Genomic DNA, 19,593 nt, shown 5'->3' on the forward strand with positions numbered 1-19,593 from the left:
AATGAAAAACAGAGATTAAAAACTCATCATAAAGGGCAGAACATGGGCCAAGGACTTTCCTAGACACTTTATATACTTAATATCATTTAATTTACCCAACAGGCCTGTGAGGTAGGTGGTTTTATTCCATCTTTTTTTTTTTTTTTTTTTTTTTTTTTTGAGACGGAGTCTCACTCTTTTGCCCAGGCTGGAGTGCAGTGGCGTGATCTCGGCTCACTGCAAGCTCCACCTCCTGGGTCCACGCCATTCTCCTGCCTCAGCCTCCCAAGTAGCTGGGACTACAGGCGCCCACCACCACGCCCAGCTAATTTTTTCTATTTTTAGTACAGACGGGGTTTCGCCGTGTTAGCCAGGATGGTCTCGATCTCCTGACCTCGTGATCTGCCTGCCTCGGTCTCCCAAAGTGCTGGGATTACAGGTGTGAGCCACCGCGCCCGGCCCTAGTTTTATTCCATCTTACAGAAAAAGACACTGAGTCTCACAAAAGTTAAGGCACCTTCCCAAAACCATACCACATGCAAGTAGTAGGACCAAGAGTCAAATCCATTTTGCATGACTCTGAATCCTGTGCTCATAACCACTCTATACAATGTTAATTAATATCCTGTCTCACCTGGGTAGGGATGCTTGTGGTACAGGAGTGAAGACTGGAGAACAAACCTTCAACAAGCCTGGTAACAAGAAAACCTCATGCTTTGGGAGCGCTGCCTGGTAAGTTTGATTGGTGCACAGATTTAGACCCCTCCCATGGCCCTACAGGCCACTCGGGAACACTTACAAGGGCAGTAGGTCACCACAACTCTCCATAATCCCCTACCCAACCCCAGGAAAGATAATAAACAATGCAGGGATCCCCAAGAGCACTGGTAATGTCCAGTTCGCCTCTGGGGTAATTTGAACCGACTAATTCCCTTGTTGAAGAAGGCAGATTCAAAAGCCTATCCACTATATAATTCCACGTCTATGACTTTGGGGGAAAAGCAAACCGTAGGTATGGGAAACGGATCAGTGGTGGCCGGAGCCTGGAGTGTCGGGGTAGGAGTTGACTATAAAAAAAAACACAAGAGAACATTTCACGGAGGATGGAAGTGTTTTATTTCCTAATTGTGGTAGCCTTTACACGACTATCCACTTGTCAAAACTCATTGAATTGCGCACTTAAAACTGGCAAGTTTTATCACATGTGAATTATATCTTATGTAATTTATGTTTATTATATATATATGTATGTAAATTTCAAACAGGCGGTAGCTGATGAATCTGAAGCTAAAATTTCCATTGTGTAACTGCACTGCAGTAAACCCAGGAGTCTGAATCCCTGAGTCCTTCAACCTTCCCAGCAGGGAGATTTCCTGCAGGCAGTCACTGCAGGCTGATACACCATGTCCAGTGAGAAAGAGGCTGGGAAGTGAATTTTTTCAGGCAAATGCTTCTGTAGCAGTTCAAATGAGAAGCTGATTGCTAGGGTTACCTTAGCTTTCTGTCTCCTTTCCTGAATTTTCAGAGGTCATACTGTGTACTTGGTACAAAACATTCATCTGGAAAACCGCCTAGAACCAGATTAAATATAACATCCTGGTTTTTAACTTGTATCTCACATGACATACATGTCTTTAGCTTCATATCTTGTTGCATTTTGAAGGCCATACCTGTCTCTACACTCAGCCCTGAAGAGATAGGAAAAAATCTTACTAAAATACTAAATATTATAGCTGCCATCTGTCTCAAAAAGCTTGGCAAGGATCCAAAATGAGAATTTCAGTAAGACTAACTACATCAGCCCAGTGTGTCCTTCCAGCTGTAGGTCACCTGTCTTCTTACACATTCTCTTTGGTAAAGGTACTTCTCCTCCTGGTACAGCCAGTTAGTCCTTCTGCTTTCTGCCCAAGTCTTCCTGTCTGGGGAAGATTCAGAGGCTTCTGATCCATGTTAATAGCTCAATTGGAAAAGGAACATAAGCCACATAAATGTAGTCTAGCATTGGAAATAATCAGATCAGTCATGCAAATTAATAAGTACATAAGGTCATATCCCAAAAGATAATAGGGCAGTCTTGTACAATAAAAGCTGCCAGAAAGAGTGGATTTTAAAGGGAAAGAAAAACTAAAGAGCCAGGCTAACTTTGGACTCTTATAAAAGTTATTGATATGATCTGTTTTTAGGTGTGCAATCTCCTGGCACTAGTGTTTGGGAGGTAGCCATTCTCTGAACCTCATTGAAAGAGATGGACTACTCCCTTAAGAGCATTAAAAAATATTAAAAAGTAAATAAAACAAACGATGACTTTTTTCAAAGCACACTTTAATCATTTATTTAAAAAAGGGGAGTAAAGCATTTAAATAGCCAATCCTATAGACTGGGACTTGAACATCAAAGGAAAAACAGACAAAGACCAGACGATAAAGTCATTCAAAAGCACAGAAGCACATCACATACACCAGCAAATTTCCCAACTACTGCACTGATTAACTAGATACTCTCAATAGCTTTTCCATAGCTCGTCCTAGAAAGAAAAAAAAAAAATTGAATTTTTATTTTCTTACAAGTTCCAGGCTTAAACAAAGGCAAAAATGACATGCAACAATTGATATGCTCATAAGTCGCACATATGCGTCAAGGTCTTTATTATGTAACAATAAATGCTAGCACTTTATCGCTGCCATCAGATTTTCTTACAGTCTTAGAGCCATGTAAATAAAAGTTCATGATGAAATCAAAGAAAATTAATTTTTCTAATCTTAGATCAGTTCCATAGAAAACTATTAATTTTTTTTACTGCAGGCAGTAGAGAGGGGGTGGGGGGTGGGAATTGGTTAGTAAGTCTGGTTCTAATCTTCTGAGCTGCCTTTGGAAGGAAGTTATGAGGTAGAGGGTTCTACTGACTTTTAGTTAGGTGGACAATGAGAGAAAAGAAAAAGCAGGTGCCTCATCTGCAGATCCTTCTGGGATTTATCTGCCATATACAATTTAATGCATAAAAAGGCCTCCCTCTGTAAAACTCAGCACTTTACAGACGTAGAATATATAAGCATGCCAAATTTACTTAGCTGCCACAAACAAAGCATCATTCCAGGTGCTAGTGAGGAAAAAAAAAAAAAAACAGTTGGTGATTTGGTCCCTCAAGGAGCTCCAGATATTAATCTACCTAACTAAGCCCCCAGGTTCCTTCCAGGCATGAAATAATTAGTGGGACTCATGGATGAGGACTGGTCACGGGGCAATCTTTCCTGTACAAAGGATCCCTAGAAGTCATATTGAGTTCTCTTTAAGCTCCTTAATTCCTAATTTAAGGCTTCTAGTGAAGCCTCCTCACGGTAGGCTTCACTAGGCCCACAGTGCCCCTAGAACTCTAACAATCCTACCCTAGACAGACTTTATTGGAAAATGCACCTGAAGAGGCAGATGGCTCCCAAGAGAACTCACCAAATCAAGACAAATGTCCTAGGTCTCTAGTGTGGTAGAACTATGCACCTAAATATTGCTGCAAAAAGAACACACTTTTAGACACCTCTGCAGATATCTAAGTAAGCGGAGAAGACTATTTTTTCAACATACATTTTATTTCTCTTTCACCCTAACTCCTAAACAGCTTACTGGGGGTTCTGCAAGAAAAAAAGATCATAATTCAGAAGGTAACCATCATTATAGACATAAAGTTTCCGGTCAAAAGGGTTATAATTAATGCTCTGCACTTTTTCCTGCATCTTATGCACTACAATGTCTAGTTTGCCCTCTTTCCCTGTGTTTGTGTCATAATAGTAAAAAATCTCTTCTGTTCTGGTGTTCAGAGTACGGGTGGCATACAGAACCCCACATACCATGAAGGCATTAGAAGCAGATGGTTTATACTGCTTGGTATACCAAGTGTTTAGCACCTGAAGTGTGGTGTCATTTAGTTTACTAATCACTATGTTACCAGTGCTGGCTTCAGTTGAATAAATCACCCACAATCCATTCTCATCCACAGCAAAGTCAATATCTTGCCAAGCAACATTAGCATATGAAAAACGGTTATTATAGGCAGCATTAGGGAGAGTTTGAGTCACAGCAATCGTGTTGGTGGTCAGGTTAACTCTGGCAATATTCCTGGTGTCGTACATGTTGACGTACATGTTGTTGTTGTAAACTGCTGTACCACTACCTTGGCCATAGGTGATCCGCAACTCACGAGCATTTACGTACAACAGCAAATCATCCAGTGTGTTGTACAGTCTGTAATACTCCAACAGTCTCCCATCTGTATTCAATGGTGCCACCCAATACAGTCCTTTGTCTGGATGCTGGGGAGAGTAATCCCTACCCCAGGCACCATACTGATAAGAAAACCCTCTCCAGTTGAGCTGAACCACAGACGGTTTGCTGATGTTCACCACACCACCATGATCACAGCTCCCTATACAAACAAGAAAATAAAAAGGCATTTTTAGAGAAAAGGAACGACAGGATACAAGTAGTTTAATATCCTAAGCACCAAAGGAATCTGTAAATATTTTTCCTGTCAAGGTTCAATAACAACAGTGGTTCTGATGGAGAAGAGCCAAACCTCCTCTTAGTTCAGTGCATTCGGTCTCAATGCAAACCCGATGTCACTCTACAGAGAACTACCTTCTGTTTCCATGGGTGGGCTTTCAATCTGGAAAATAGGAATAATGAAACTGGCAAGAACTATATTTAAAATGTTTGGAGGCCCAGAGAGAGGAAAAGGAGACTTGGTGAATTTAATATATTTCCTTCTATTAGAAAGCATTTTGCAAATATTATCTTATTTCATTTTTCTTACAGCAAAATCAAGAAAGCAAGATTATTCCACAATCCTACCCTATTTCTATAAATCCACAAGATGTTATTCACTAGGGTCAGCCCCAGAAAGAATTGTGATGAAGAAGAAGGTTTTCCCAGGCAAGGCTTCATGCCCTTCCTCGTTCTCCCCTTCCTTGGGACCCCAACTGTACATCCATGCCAGGTACCAATCCTGCTTTAAGCTATTCTCAGAAGAGGACGTTTTAAATACAGCATTTTATAGATCCAGAAAGATGGTCCTATAATGGTGGAATTTCACCCTTTAGAAGCCATAAAGTTATTTTGGGGCAACATTGCCTGCTCTGTACCCAATGCACAGCGCATCAATAAATCACTTGGTGACCGTCCTGCTGCAGAGTTACAAGGTGAGTCCTGCCGTTCATTACCCACATGCTATTGTGCCATAGAATGACATGCAAGTATTTCATCTTTCCATCCAGACACTGTCATTGTCACAATGTGTACAATCAAGTGGGACAAGATTCACTGGTCCACTGAATCTACATTCTCTGTAACACTTGGGTAAATGACTCAGTCTGGGCGATCAACCCTTCACATTGTACTCCCACTGAAATGCCTGCCATCCCAGGAGTTTATGGGCTATAAAAATAAAATAAAGTTCCTCTAGTATTTTTATAATAACTATCCAAAGAGTTGAACACGCGTTTTCTGGGATCTTAACACTCAAAAAAAAAAACTCGTGAGATGGTTTATTGGATAACAAAGAAAATCCAACTTCAAGTATATTTGAGGTCATTTTCCTTCGTCCTGCTGCTCAGAGCAGAGCAGGTGAGACAGGAAAGGAGCAGAACCTAAATTGTTGGATCTGGCTTGAAATGCTTGCAGGGACTCAGAGAGCCATTGAGGAACATGAGGTGAGCTGGAGCCAAAAGCAGAGCTCCAAAGAATTGCCTGAGATTAGCATGGAGGCTGGGAAGGGAGAGCAAAGCCTTTGTCTCTGGGTCTCTGCTGTGTCCAATATGCAAAGACCCATTCCTTTCCTTGCTAAATGCCTTCCCTCCCCATCCTCCTCACCCAAGGACTGCTCAAAGGTGAAACCATTACTAGAAATTCTGTTTTTATTTTTCCGATCTGCTGGGGCTTTTTGGTCCCAGAATTAAATATGTGTTCCTTAAATGGTCTCATAAATCTGCAGTTGGTGAGAAAGCCAGCCAACCATACAACAGGTAGAGAAATGAAACCACCCTGTACCCAACCTCAAAATAATTTTGCATATCATTAAGCAGAACACAGTCGCAGGTTTATTTTAATAATGCATGTGCCATTTCATAAATAAAAAAGCAACGTGTGTTCAGCCAAGAGACTATTCTCCACCGAAGAAATAATAAATAAAATTATAAATTATTATTTCTTCTACTAAAAGTGATCTCTCAGATGAATGCTTGTTTGCTTTTGTTTATGAAACAATGCATGAATTATTAAAATAAAGTTAGTGGTGTGTTCAGTTTAATGATAACAAAAACTATTCAAGTTTCCATATGCTACAAACTGGATTTTCTAGTTAAAGTATCTTCCTGAGAACTTGTTTATTTAACTACATTTCACTCTGAGGAAAGTCACTTTTTTTCTTTCAGGTTGGAAGATAGAATTGTTTGCTTCGTTGAATCTTGCCTTCCTGAAAAGAAAATATCCCAAATCGACAGCAACAAAGTATTTAAGGAAAATTTATGATGCGTATCACTTATTCAAGCACTACCAAGAGGTTAAACTATTCTATCCCTAGATGTGGAAATTTTTAGACATGAAGGACCCAAAATAAACTTCTCAAAAAATTACTATTACTACTACTATTACCATTATACTAATTGCACTATTATTAGTATAATAGTATTAGTACTGTTACTATTGTTACTACTAATAATAATAATAGTGGCTCATCATTTCATAAGTTGACCAGAAAATTCAAATTGCCCAGTGTAAATATTAAAATGTATGAAACTTTCTTTTTCTCACCTCCCAAACATTCGTAAACACTTTCCTGTTCATTTGTTATCCTTCTTTTATCCTCTATGGGTAAGGATAAAGGGCCATTTTTAGGGTCCTGGCTATGGTAGAAAGGAAGCAGAAATGGGGATGAGAACTCAACATTGCTGCCAGTGCTACAAATGTGGCCACAACAATGTCAGACTAGGAAAAATGCTATGGCAGGCTTCCTCGATTCCTGGCAGCAAACCATCTTGGACACGATACTGAAACTGACAGCCCAGTTCCCACTCTTCCTCAGAGTCCCCATCCACCCATCCCATCTTCACTGAGCTTCTTACTACCCTCCCTTATCTCATATTCCTTCCCAGCCTCTTCCTTCATGTCAAGGTCTTAGACATACTTCATTCCATACTTCATACCCAGTTTCCATCCCAACTTCACCCTGACACTTGGGCAACAGCCCATTGCCCAGTCATGATCCAAGAATTCTGAAAGACCATTGAATCATTTTGCATTTTCTGGTGGAAGAGAACACACAGCACAAAACTGTCAGGAGCAAAAGTATCCTTTTACCTACTCCACAAGCAAGGAGGCAAAGATAATTTGGTGTTAAGCAGATAGGTGAGCTGTTGGAATTTTCTTTTCACTCCAGAAACCACAGGTGCACCTCTCTGTTAGAGCATCTATGAAAGGCAGCCTAGTATGAAAAATACTACTAGCCAGATTCTAATTCAAAGCCTGATTCCAATAGCAGTTGTGTATCCTTGAGCAAGTTACTTAACCTTCTAAGCCTCAGTTTCCTCATGTCAGAAGAAAAATAATACCAACTCTGCAAAATAGTTATGAAAAATACAGAGAAGGCATGTAAATGTTACTCAGTAAATGCTAAATATCTCAATATAATCACATCATGTTATAACTGGAGGTTTAGATCTCTCCTTTCCTAGATAGTGGCTTCTGGGGGTTTCTTTACTCATGCTGGTAACCCCAGTACCCAGAACAGGGCCAGTCACACAGTGGCACCAAATTATGTTTGTGGAATAAAGGAAGGAAAGATTAATCAAACCGCCTAAACTCCGCTTACCCTTATTTATAAAACACTAGCCTTCCACCCTGCTACATATGTGGTTTTTCAAAAAGCCTGGTATTTACTCCATGGAACATAATTTAAGGAACCCTCTATACAAGTTTAGCCTTTATTGGCACTCTCTTCATCATGCAATTCATTAGATGGCACCATGGTTCTCTGAAAATATCTGAGGAAGCCATAATCATGAGACTTTAAAATATTCTGACTAGGCTTTTTTAAAGTATCATGGTTAGGAGCATTTTTTAAAGCCAATGATTATATGCCTGCAGAGGAAAATTAATCTTGGATCTATTAATGCACTCTCTCAACTGGGCAACTGAACTTGGTTTGAGCCAGGAGGAGAATATGATTGACTTATAAGAATTAGGCAATTAAAACAATCAGTCACAAAATGATTAAGACTAAATTGACTCTGAAGTGTTGGATATATGCTGTTCAACGCGTGGCTCTTCCCTAAGCTTGAGATTTTAGCAGATCACCCAATTTCTTTCAGACCCCATTCAATCATCAGCTACTTACTGAGCATCACTAGGGACCAGCATAGAACCTTGCATCCCCAAGCAAAATGGAGATCAATCCCGGAGCACTCCGATCACATTTGGCCTATATTCAGTCATTTAGATTCACAGGCAAAACAGAGACAGACTGAAGTTTGAAGGGAAAAAACGTTCATGAGTAGAAGGCCAATTATTTTAGATTAGAAAGTTCTATGAAATGAGGCAGAAAAAGGGTGTTGTTTGTAGCAAAAACCAAATAGGAAGCATATTTGATTGAACCTGGGATACATTCACTTGTTCTAAGTTCAAGCTGACCACTGGGTTAGCAAACTGTAGCTATGAGGGAGGGGGGCCCAGACTGCACAGAGTTACTTTAGAGCTGAGACTTGCATATAGTCTTTTTTATTCTGTGCAAACTCCACAGTGAAAAAAGCAAACAGGCCAGATTTTAAGGTCCCATAATAGGGAGTAACTTTAATTAAAGTCTCCACAGGCTCACAAGTTTGTGGTGCCTGGGGATTTTCCAATTCTGCATTATCAACCACTCCAGACAGAAAGAGAGCAAGTGAAAGAAATTGATTTAAAAACATGACCAAAAGTCAGTTTAATATAAACATCATAAATATAATATGAACAAAGCTGGAAGAGAGCCAGGTGGCTTGGCAGGGATTCAGGTACAGTCAACGTTGTGGGAAAGTAAGTGAAAATCTGGGTCCAATTTGCTTAAACAACACAGCTGGGTTAAGATGGATCACAGAAGTCTAAGTGTGAGGGCCTAGGGGAAAGTTCTGGGGAAAAAAAAAAAAATCCAACAAAAACAACCCAACAGGCTCACTTGTTTTCTTCCCTGGGTACTAAGCGATACATTTTCTCCCCACCATTGTCCTTGGATTGCTGGTGCCTGCCACCCTCAGTCCTGAGCTGACCGGGAAGCAAAGACCCTTGTCTTGCACCTTCTGCTCTGTCTTTAACTACTTGTGTGGCCTCAGGAAAAGCAGCATCCTTACTATCCAAGTCTTCTCCTCTGAGACAAGATGGGGCTAAGTTAGATGGCCCTGAATATTCCTTCATCTAAAATGTCCTCATTCGAAGGGATGCATAGAAAATTGTGCCAGAAAAATCCATTCCATGAGGAAGATTTGCAAGGGGTGTTGGGGAGCTAGTTCAGGTATTATCAGTTGTTGTCATTGCTTCAGCCTCTGCCTCAGTGAGCCCTCTGTGGTCCAGCAGAAACAGTTCTCATTTGCTACATTTTTGCACCACTAATCCCAGACTAAATTTAGCCTTAGTTTATTACAGAGGACAGACCATGCTGTCTGCCCTAAACCTCCTCTGCAGGTTGAGAAATTTGAACAGTTGTTCAAATTTATGTTACCTCCTTTCTGGAGAAGTTGAAAGGCCATTTTGTTCTGGGGCAGGATTCTGACCATTAGATGACACCTGTTGTAGTAGGATAGACTCCTATTTGTAGAGGGAGGAAAAAGATCCGCCTGAACAAGACCAAGAGGCTTATATCCATGGCTATACCTATTTAATAATTGAAGCCTTAAAAAATCAGTTACATTGACAAGAATTCAGAAACACAACCTAAAAGAAAGCAGGTGTGAGGATTGGAATTAATAAAAATAAAAGGGTTGCATGATTTGATGAAAAGATACAGTCCCCATTCAGGCTAAGATGCTCAGGACCTGCAGAGAGAAAGTCCCTGTGTCATCGATATCTCTAAAGGACGGGGCTGAACGCTGTGGCTGAGAGGCTTTAGTTTACCTGGAGGGATGCATCGCAGGGCACAGTGATCTGGCACTGCTTTTGTTTTGTTGCAAGGTTTTCGCTTCAATTATCAACATTATTAATAATATCCATTGCCAGCGTGTGAATGCCGATCATAAGGCTCTGAGCTTCCCAAGCATTGACTCATTAATCCCCACAGCCACCCTGCAAGGCAGGCACTATTATTCTCCCATTTTACAAATGAGGATATTAAGGATCCTTTTTGCTGCAGCCACCTAGCTGGGAAGCTCAGGTCTTTGGGATTCTAAAGCTATGCTCTTGAACCCTACACTCCCCTGCCTCCATTTATGGGTATATTTGCAGAACACCCACCTCTGTGCTGTACTTAACCCCAGTGGCAACTCATTAGAGACTAACATGCCACCCCTACCCTCCAGGAACTCACAATCCATGAGCAATGGCAAGACACACCCACAAGCACAGGATATGTGGCGTCATTCCTTTAATCCTCACTGAATCTCAGGACACACAATACAGCAGGTATGCAGCATGCATTTATAGAAGAAAAAAGGAAAAATTAAAGAGGAGAAAGGGAAGGAGAGAGAGAAGATGGGAGCATTGAAGGCATAAACCCAGCTCATCAGATAAGTGAGCCAATCAGCCCTTAAATACACAGGAACGTGGATGCCACACACAGATTCCAGAGGCTTTCCCCTGAGGCCCCGACTGCCTCCATCACCATAGAGATTTCTGTTCCCTGTTAGAAGATGCAAAGAGAATACGTGTAACTTGTGGATTTTGTTTAAATCCCTCATTGTTTGTGCTCTTTCTCTGTGAAACCTAGAATATGATAGCATGTAGAATACTCGGGAGGAAGGGACCTTTAAAACATGGAAGAGAAAACGGAGAACTGAAAAAAAAAAAAACAAAAAAAAACACCTTCTTCTTTCACCATTGCGATCCCCAATCCCTTCCCCACCCCACTCACAGCTGCTTATGGGGTCTGGCACAAGTGGTTAAAAAAGTAGCACGCTTACCTGGAGTGGGAGTAGGGTGGACAACAGGAGTGTTTTGACCTTTAGAGGCCTCACACTCTTTCAGCTTGGTCTTCAGAGCCACGATTTCTCGGCGAATGGCAAGGACATTGTTTTTGTCAAGCGTCTCAAGCTTCTCTACCAGGAGAGTAATATTCCTTATCTGAGGAAATAAAAATTCAGAGTGACTTTATATTATGGTGCAATTTCTTTCATAAACATTCCAGGGCTGAATTTGTCATTTAGTGAAACATTGCCAGAGAATACACCAGAGACTCTTCTGAATGGTTTCATTTGGAAGAATACATTTTATGGTTTAGTGTGAACGCCTGTCAGATCTCAGGCAGATGTGTGTGACAAGAAGAAAATGGCAAAGATTTTAACGGCTTTAATAATAGAGCCCAAGCTCATTCTCAGCATCCACAAATGTCCATTAAAGTTCATTTCTAATAACGTTCCCCTATAAACTTGTGTTTACTCATGTTGTATTATAATTAAGATTCTAATGAATGGTGAGGGCCAGAGAAAGCTTAAATTCTAAAATATGTAACTAGAATTCTCAATTATAGCCCATGTCATGACTGTGCTAGTAAATTCCTGTTGATATAAATTACCCAACCATAAATGTGATGGTCTTTATCCACAGATCTTAAAAGGCTTCACAGAAATATACAAGAAATTTATTAAAGGAGGTTTCCAGTTTGTGGAGAAGGATTCCAGGTTATTCAAAAGGAGAAACAAACCTAACAAGTTTGCCACAATCAGGTATATTGTGGATTTCCAGTTCCAATCGAGAGCAGAGAAGACACCTCATATAGCTTGGCCATGAACAGTTGTTCAAATTTATGTCACCTCCTTTTCAGAGAAGTTGAAAGGGCATTTTATTCTGGGGCAGGATTCTGACCATTAGACGATACCTGCTCCTAAGTCAGCACGTTCCCAATGTGCTTAACTTATTATTCAAACGCAGGCCCTTATCCAAAACAGAACATAGTGATATGCCATGTGGCCATGAGAAAGTAGAGAATTAGAAGTTGGAAGAGCGAGTTTTATTTCCTGGTCCTAGTACTTGCTTATAGTCACTGAAGGGAGTTTATTAGTAATTTACCAAGAAGTGAGTTCACTCCTTACCTCCACCTCCAGCTGGTCAACAATTTCTGAGCTTCCACCAAAACTCTCCTTCAGCTGTACGACCAGTTTCGCCATCTCCTTCACTTCTACCTTGATCAGCTCAAAGTCCAGTTCAGTGTAAGAAATGGTATCCTTCTCCATGATCTCAATTCGGACAGTTAGGTTTAACAGTTTCTTTTCATACACACTGATTAATTTGACATATTCCTTTACCTGAAAGAAAATCAAAAGGTTCAAGCCAATTCCCTGAGTAGTATCACACCATCTTCTTCCACTACCAAGCCCTTGAGCTGAGAACTATTTGATTCTTGCCAATCATTGTTTTTTGTAAAGAAATAGATCAAAAATATATTTAACTAGATTTTTAAAATCTATCCATATACAAAGAACTTATTACTCCAGTTGAAGGGAGGTAGATTTTATATTTTGCTAGACTAAAAATAATTTTGTGTCAGCATCATCATTTGCAGGTATACTTTAATCTTCATTTTTTAAAAAGCTTTTAGGTTCGGGGTACATATGCAGGTTTGTTAGATAAGTAAACTCATGTCATAGGGGTTTGTTGTACAGATTGTTTTGTCTCCCAGGTACTAAGCCTAGCACCCCAGAGACTTTTTGTTGTTGTTCCTCTCCCTCCTTTCACCCTCCACCTTCAAGTACGCCTCTGTTGTTCTCCTCTTTGCGTCCATGTGTTCTCATCATTTAGCTCTCATTTATATGTGACAACATGTGGTATTTGGTTTTCTGTTCCTGTGTTAATTTGCTTAGGATAATGGCTTCCAGCTCCATGCATGTTCCTACAAAGAACATGATCTCATCCTTTCTTATGGCTGCAAAGTATTCCATGGTGTATATGGCCCACATTTTCTTTATCCAGTGTACCATTGATGAGCATTTAGGTTGATTTCATGTCTTTGCTCTTATGAATAGTACTGCAATGAACATACACACCCATGTATCTTTATGGGAGAACAATTTATATTCCTGTGGGTATATACCCAGTAAGGGGATTGCTAGGTTGAATAATAGTTTTTTTTAGTTCTTAGAGTAACCACACTGCTTTCCACAATGGCTGAACTAATTTACACTCCCACCAACAGTGTATAAGTGTTCCCTTTTCTCTGCCACCTCACCAGCATCTGTTATTTTTTGACTTTTTAATGATAGCCATTCTGGACTGGTGTGAGATGGTATCTTACTATGGCTTCCATTTGCATTTCTCTAACGATCAGGTGATACTGAGCTCTTTTTTCTTAATCTCCATTTTAATGTTTGAAGATATTAGCTCCCCAAACTAAACTGGTTTGTATCATATTCTCTTGCCATCTCTCCTCCTTTCAACACACTTACTCTAATTGTTGGCATTTGGGACTGGATTGTCATTTCTTGTGGCAGTTGTGCTGTGAATTATACAATATTAAGCAGCATCCCTGGCCTCTTGATGCCAGTTGCATCCACCTACTCCCCAGTTATGATAACCAAAAATGTCTCTGGACATTGCTAAATGTTCCCTGGGGACAAAATCATTGCCGCTGCCACCACCACCTCCTTCCATTTAGAACCACGGCTCTAAATCTAAGTATTTTCTAGAAGAGGGAGAAATGCGCTATGCTGAATTCCTTCTTTGATCACCATATGCAATTAGTTTTGATCCCCTCTGCCTTTTACAAAGTGGCATAAAGATCCAACCTACTACACAATATGTGAGTGTGTGTGCCCTGTAGAGTACACATTTCATTAAGTGCACCTACATTTATTCCAAGAACTGATTATTGCAATCAGACCTTTAAATTACACATTTGTTGCATATATTTGAATGTCTGATCATTAAGTTAAAATACTTCCAAAAATTCCCTTGGCGGTTTAGTGTATAATTGGAATCTCCAAATGGATATTTTAATAAACACAGTTGGTGGTTCTTTCTGAATCTGATCTCTAAAGAAAATGCCATGGCTTTTTTAAGGACCTGCTCATTAAAAGTTGCTGGCTTTATATGCTTTTTAAAAATTTGAACAGAAGTGATACTTTTCCCAAAACTACACTAATATCAAGTAGCTGATCCACAGTGCCTGGATGAATTTAGAGATGTTGGCCTCTAATCCTTCTAATACCAAAAGCAATCCTAACTTCTGTCATTTCAGCCCTTCCACTTAACCCCATTGTGCAAATTAAAGTAGACTCATAGACCACAGACCTAAAGAGCTAGGGCTTCAGGCAAAAAGGATTTTAATGAAAGTTGAAAAAACAGCCTTTGGCACTGCTAGTGTATCTCCTCAGGCAACTGATGCTCACTGCCATCGGATGTACCATAACTCAGAGGATGACAAGGCTGGTGATATTTTGGTGGATAGGGAGGTTTAAACATATATACTGCCACCCCTCTGTATCCATGGGGGACTGGTTTCAGAATCTCCCAAGAATAACAAAATTCAAGGATGCTCAAGACTCTGATAGAAAATGGTACACTATTTGCCTACGATCTACACACATCCTCCCAAATACTTTAAATCATCTCTAGATTACTTATCATACCTAAAACAATGTAAATGCTACATAAATAGTTGTTGTATTGCTTATATTTGTATAATTTCTGTTGTTACATGGTCATTTTTATTAGTTTTTTTCTGTGAAATTTTTCAATCTGAGGTTGGTTATATCTGCAGATGAAGAACCAAGGCTATGGAGGGCTGACTGTATATGAAACCTAACAAGTCCCCCTCAAAAGTGCACTGCAGATATAGGACTGCAAGGTTTCAGTGTCTACAAAAATCAGGCATAAAACCTTGACTATGATAAAAATAAATAAATAAAGTGCCAATCCATTACAGAAATGGAAGTTTGAGAAATAAATATGCTTGTTGGCATTTGGCCTTGCCAGCTCTTGGAACAAATGAAACACCCTCAGCTTCTCTGGAACATTTTGGTGGCACATCGCAGCTGTTGTTCTACAAAAATGAGTGATTCAACTGTCATCTCTGCTAAATAAAATGTGGTTCTCCCAGATTTTCACAAAAAAAAGCAAGGCATATTCTGGAGTTTGCTACCTATAAAAATGTGTGGTGTGCGCCTATCCTGGTGCAGACAAAATGAAGGGTCTGTACAGATCCATCTGAGGAAAAAAACTCAAGGTTCTTCAGCAGACACTTAAAAGACGCTCAGTGGTGTTCAGGAAAACGGCAATAATCCATGGAGTTAGAGAAGACACAAAAGAGCTTGGGGATGGGCCAGAAAGACTTCAGAGTGTGAACTTCACTAATTTAAGTAAATCATTCATATGAACCTTTCACATATATGAATCTGTAGCTTTGGGAATGCGTGGACAATGCTGAGCACAAGCCATCTCCTCCTGGGAGGTGCAGTCTTGGGAGAGGCAGCCCAGCCTGCCTGGGAGCCTCCAGTCCCACATCCCTGGCACTTGGGGCACTTTCTGCATTTTTTTTCTTCTTCTAGAAAATACAGTTGTTTGTTGCATAACAACATTTTTGTCAATGACAGACCACATATATGACAGTGGTACCATGAGATTATAAATATATTTTTACTGTACATTTTCTAGATATATATGCATACACAAAAACTTACCATTGTATTATAATTGCCTACAGTATTCAGTACAGTCACAGGCTGTACAGGTTTGTAGCCTGGCAATAGGCTATATCATATAGCCTGAGTGAGTGTGTAGTTGGCTACACCCTCTAGGTTTGTGTAAGCATACAGTGATGTTCACCAATGCTAAAATCACCTAACGATGTATTTCTCAGAATATATCCCTGTCTTTAGAAGACCTATGGCTCTATTTTGATCTAGAACAGTCATTCTAAATGGAGGGAGGGTGGTAGTGGTGATGATTTTGTCCTGGTTCTCATAACTGGGGGGTGGGCGGGTGCTATCGGCATCTAAAGGCCAGGGACACTGCTAAACATTCTATCAAGAATATGGGTCTAGCCTTGAGAAGACATGTCCTGTATCAACATCTTTACCTCGAAGCTCCTCATCACGACAAGTCTGAGCACTAGATGGCTTATCTATGTTTTAGTTGAGTCTTTAAGCCACCAGCCTAACATTCACAGCTTCCATTTTATTTTGCTTGTTATGCACATACTATGTCATTGATGAGGAATAAAATTTGTGTGAGGGTTGGTTTTGGGGTGCTTGTTATCGTTCCTTATAATTAATGTGGTCTTGTCATAAATAAGGATGTAGTGCTAGTGAGCTAAAGAATTAATCTGGTTCTTGTTTCTGCCAGTCTCTCAAAACCTGTGATTATAACTATGGCCAGACTATTTGAAATAAGTAAGTTTACTTTGCAACATACTACTGTTTTCAATATATGTTTCAAAGTAAATGTAACAGGGTTCATTGAGCCTGAAGTGATTGTAAAGACATATAAAGCACTTTGGAGCTAGACCCAACTAGACTCAAATCTAACTTCAGGACTTAGTGGGCAAATCACTTAATTTCTCTAACCCTTAGTTTCCTGTAAACTGGGGGTAATGATATTGAGTTTACAAGATTACATAAAGACTACAGATAATGTACATTAAGTGCCTAGCTAATGGAGGCCCTATGAATTATAGAAATTAGTAGAGAAACAGTAATTTCAGCGTTTTCAATCTGACCTTTTATTTTCTTTCACTACACAAAATATGGCTCAATCAATGTTGTTTCTTTATAGGTTGCCTTAATGTCTCCTAGGCTGCCTCAACCTTCCCATGCATGAGGATCTACTAGCAAATATGTCATATTAAACAACGTACCCCAAAGACCATAAGCCTCCAGAGAAAGAGAAAATCTTGAGCTGCCTTTTGTACCATCCCTTTCCTAAGTATAGTCACAAAAGGACATATCGTAAACAACAGAAAAGTATAAAATGCTTTCAGCATCTTATGCAGAGGCAGCTCCCTGTCTTCTCTGCGTACTGACAGATAATGAATCAATGTAAGGCAGTCAAAAACCTTTTCTACTGGCCTGTCCTAAACGGGCATTCTCCCAGGCCCCCAGTTAAATGATGATTTTCAAGGCAACCTAGGGACAGCTGTAATAATTCACTTGGAAATTCGAAAGCCCTCAGCTAAACAGATAACTTTGGATTTGAAGGCATTACTGACCTACTGCCGCTCTTTCTGGGCTTACCCTAGAGGATGCTGACAGCATGGCCAAGAGGAAAGAGAGTTGGGATGATTTTGAAGACTCGAATTCTGACCTGGCTTAACCAGCCAAGAGAGGAATGACCTTGGGCAAGTCTCCTTACCTTTACGAACTGCAGTTTTTCCTTCTCTAAAATGGGAGAGACAACACCTGGCCTATCTGCCTTAAAGGGTTACTTGAAAGGAGAATAGAACTGGAAGCATTTGAAAAAGCACAAACAAAGTGCTACTATTATTGTTGTTATTATCACCTGCCACACTAAATAGATTATATAATTCCTAGCTAGCAGATAAACTTTTTCCTTAGGCCACAATCACAGATTTTTTTAGGATCTGAGCAGCCACTGACACATTAAGAACTAAAACTTTTCACCTATTCTGCATTTTGTCCCTACCTGTTACTAGCAAAGCAGATGCTACCAGTCCCCCGTACAGTATTGGGATTGAATGTCCCATATCCACAAACCTGGCAAGCCACATACCCTCCCTGGAGCGCATAAGGTTTCAAACTGCCCTTCACACTGCTGCCAGCAAAGATGACATGTAAATCAGTAGTTCCCACTATTTCAAAGCAAATGACTCTAACTGAAAAAATCTTTACCTAGGATTTTCCTCTACTTGTTATGTTTTTATGCATAACTTCTTATCTGTACTTGATTATGCTGGAATAAGGCTATGAATATTAATGGTTAGAATTTATAATTTAGTGCTGTGCCTTTTCTGCTGATTAATTCAAGGACATTTTATTTCTTAAGCAGCTAGGTTTCTAGAGTAGTCAAACACATTTTCCTGGACACTCATTTAAACTTAGAATATTTATCTACCAATTCAGGCTGAAAGTAGGGTCTCAGCCTCATCATAATTTTTGTTTTAAAGGATAACTATGTTGGATGTTGAGGTGGAAAAGCTTAAATTTCTTAGGAAAACTTATTCTGAATCTTGCAGTAAAGCCAGAGCTCCTTGTAAATTAATGGAGTTGTATTAAATAATGCATAATGTGATTATAGCCTAGCTTGGACTTCACCTGTGCAGAAAATAGGAACTTTTCTAATTGATTTTTAACTTGGGCTGAAAAGGTGGAAGGGGTCAAAACTAGAACACCAAGTCACATTGTGCCAGCCAGCCCAGAGAAAGGCAAACCCTTTAAGATAACTTCCTCTGGCTAAAGAAAAAAACAGTAATCAGAGTTCAAGTCAGTGTTTTCACCAAGGCTGAGAAACCTATTAGTCTTGATTCAAATTCCCAGGGAAGCCTTCAATTTTTGTCTGACGTTGGACACATCAAATGTAATGTTCCTGCTGAGACAATAGAAGATAACCATCAAGAAAGAGAGATGGAGGGTGAGGACGGAAGTGGAGATGGTTAAAGGGTAAAAAATAAAAGTAGTTAGAAAGAATAAATAAGACCTAGTATTCAACAGCACAACAGGTGACTATAGTCAATAATAATTTCATTGTACATTTTAAAATAAGTAAGAGAGTCTAATTGGAGTGTTTGTAACACAAAGGATAAATGCTTGAGGGGATGGACACTCCATTTTCCATGATGTGATTATTATGCATTGCATGCCTGTCTCAGGGTATCTCATGTACCCCATTATTATATACACCTACTATATACCCAGAAAAAATTAAAATTAAAAATAAAGAGACTACAACCTTGGGTTTCACTTGGAGAAAATAGAAAAAAATAAAAGAGACTACAACTTATTGTCACAAAAAAAGAAAGAGAGTGAGGGAGAGAGAGAAGGAAGTGAGCAATTTGTAAAAGGGTTAAAGAAAAGAGAGAGGGAGGGAGGACGATGAGAGGGAGAGGATTTGAAGGAGTGGAAGTGGAGGAAGAGGAAAAGAAGGAGGGAAAAAAAGATCATCTAAAAGTAAGAAAATACCCAAAAATGTCCCCCCCCCCAAAAAAAAGAATTAACCAGGAAAGGAAAAGATAGATTAGAAGGGATGAATAAGGGCAAGGATTGAGGCAAGAGAAATAAGAAAGTAAAAGATGCAGGAATGGAATAGAAATAGAAGAAAAGGAAAAAGAGAAGGGAGATAGAACTAAAGGGGATAGAGGAGAAGAAAAAAAAAGAAATGAAAGCTTGAGGAAAGATCTGGAAGACCAAAAGGAAGAAACAGCATCAAAACAAAATAAAAATTGCAGGTTGGGGTTTGCAGGGAGAGCTTCTTTCCGACTACGTAAATACCACAATACTATAGTGAGTT

The 19,593-nt window shown here is 39.7% G+C and overlaps 1 protein-coding gene across 4 annotated transcripts in view; it reads right to left on the reverse strand.

Annotated features, from left to right (window-relative positions):
• Positions 1 to 2,280: 2,280 nt before the first annotated feature.
• LOC105485606 (olfactomedin 4) overlaps positions 2,281 to 19,593 on the reverse strand; it is a 74,229-nt gene continuing 56,916 nt past the window's right edge. For all 4 annotated transcript variants that reach the window (XM_071081271.1, XM_071081274.1, XM_011747945.2 and 1 more), the window contains exons 3-5: positions 12,231 to 12,443; positions 11,103 to 11,262; positions 2,281 to 4,393 (exon numbers count right to left, since the gene is read on the reverse strand). In XM_071081271.1, the coding sequence (XP_070937372.1) occupies positions 3,591 to 4,393; positions 11,103 to 11,262; positions 12,231 to 12,443 (1,176 nt within the window). In that variant the 3' untranslated portion in view covers positions 2,281 to 3,590. The remainder of the gene's footprint in view (positions 4,394 to 11,102; positions 11,263 to 12,230; positions 12,444 to 19,593) is intronic.

The sequence above is a fragment of the Macaca nemestrina genome, chromosome 16, assembly GCF_043159975.1.
Source record: "Macaca nemestrina isolate mMacNem1 chromosome 16, mMacNem.hap1, whole genome shotgun sequence".
Classification (NCBI taxonomy): domain Eukaryota; kingdom Metazoa; phylum Chordata; class Mammalia; order Primates; family Cercopithecidae; genus Macaca; species Macaca nemestrina.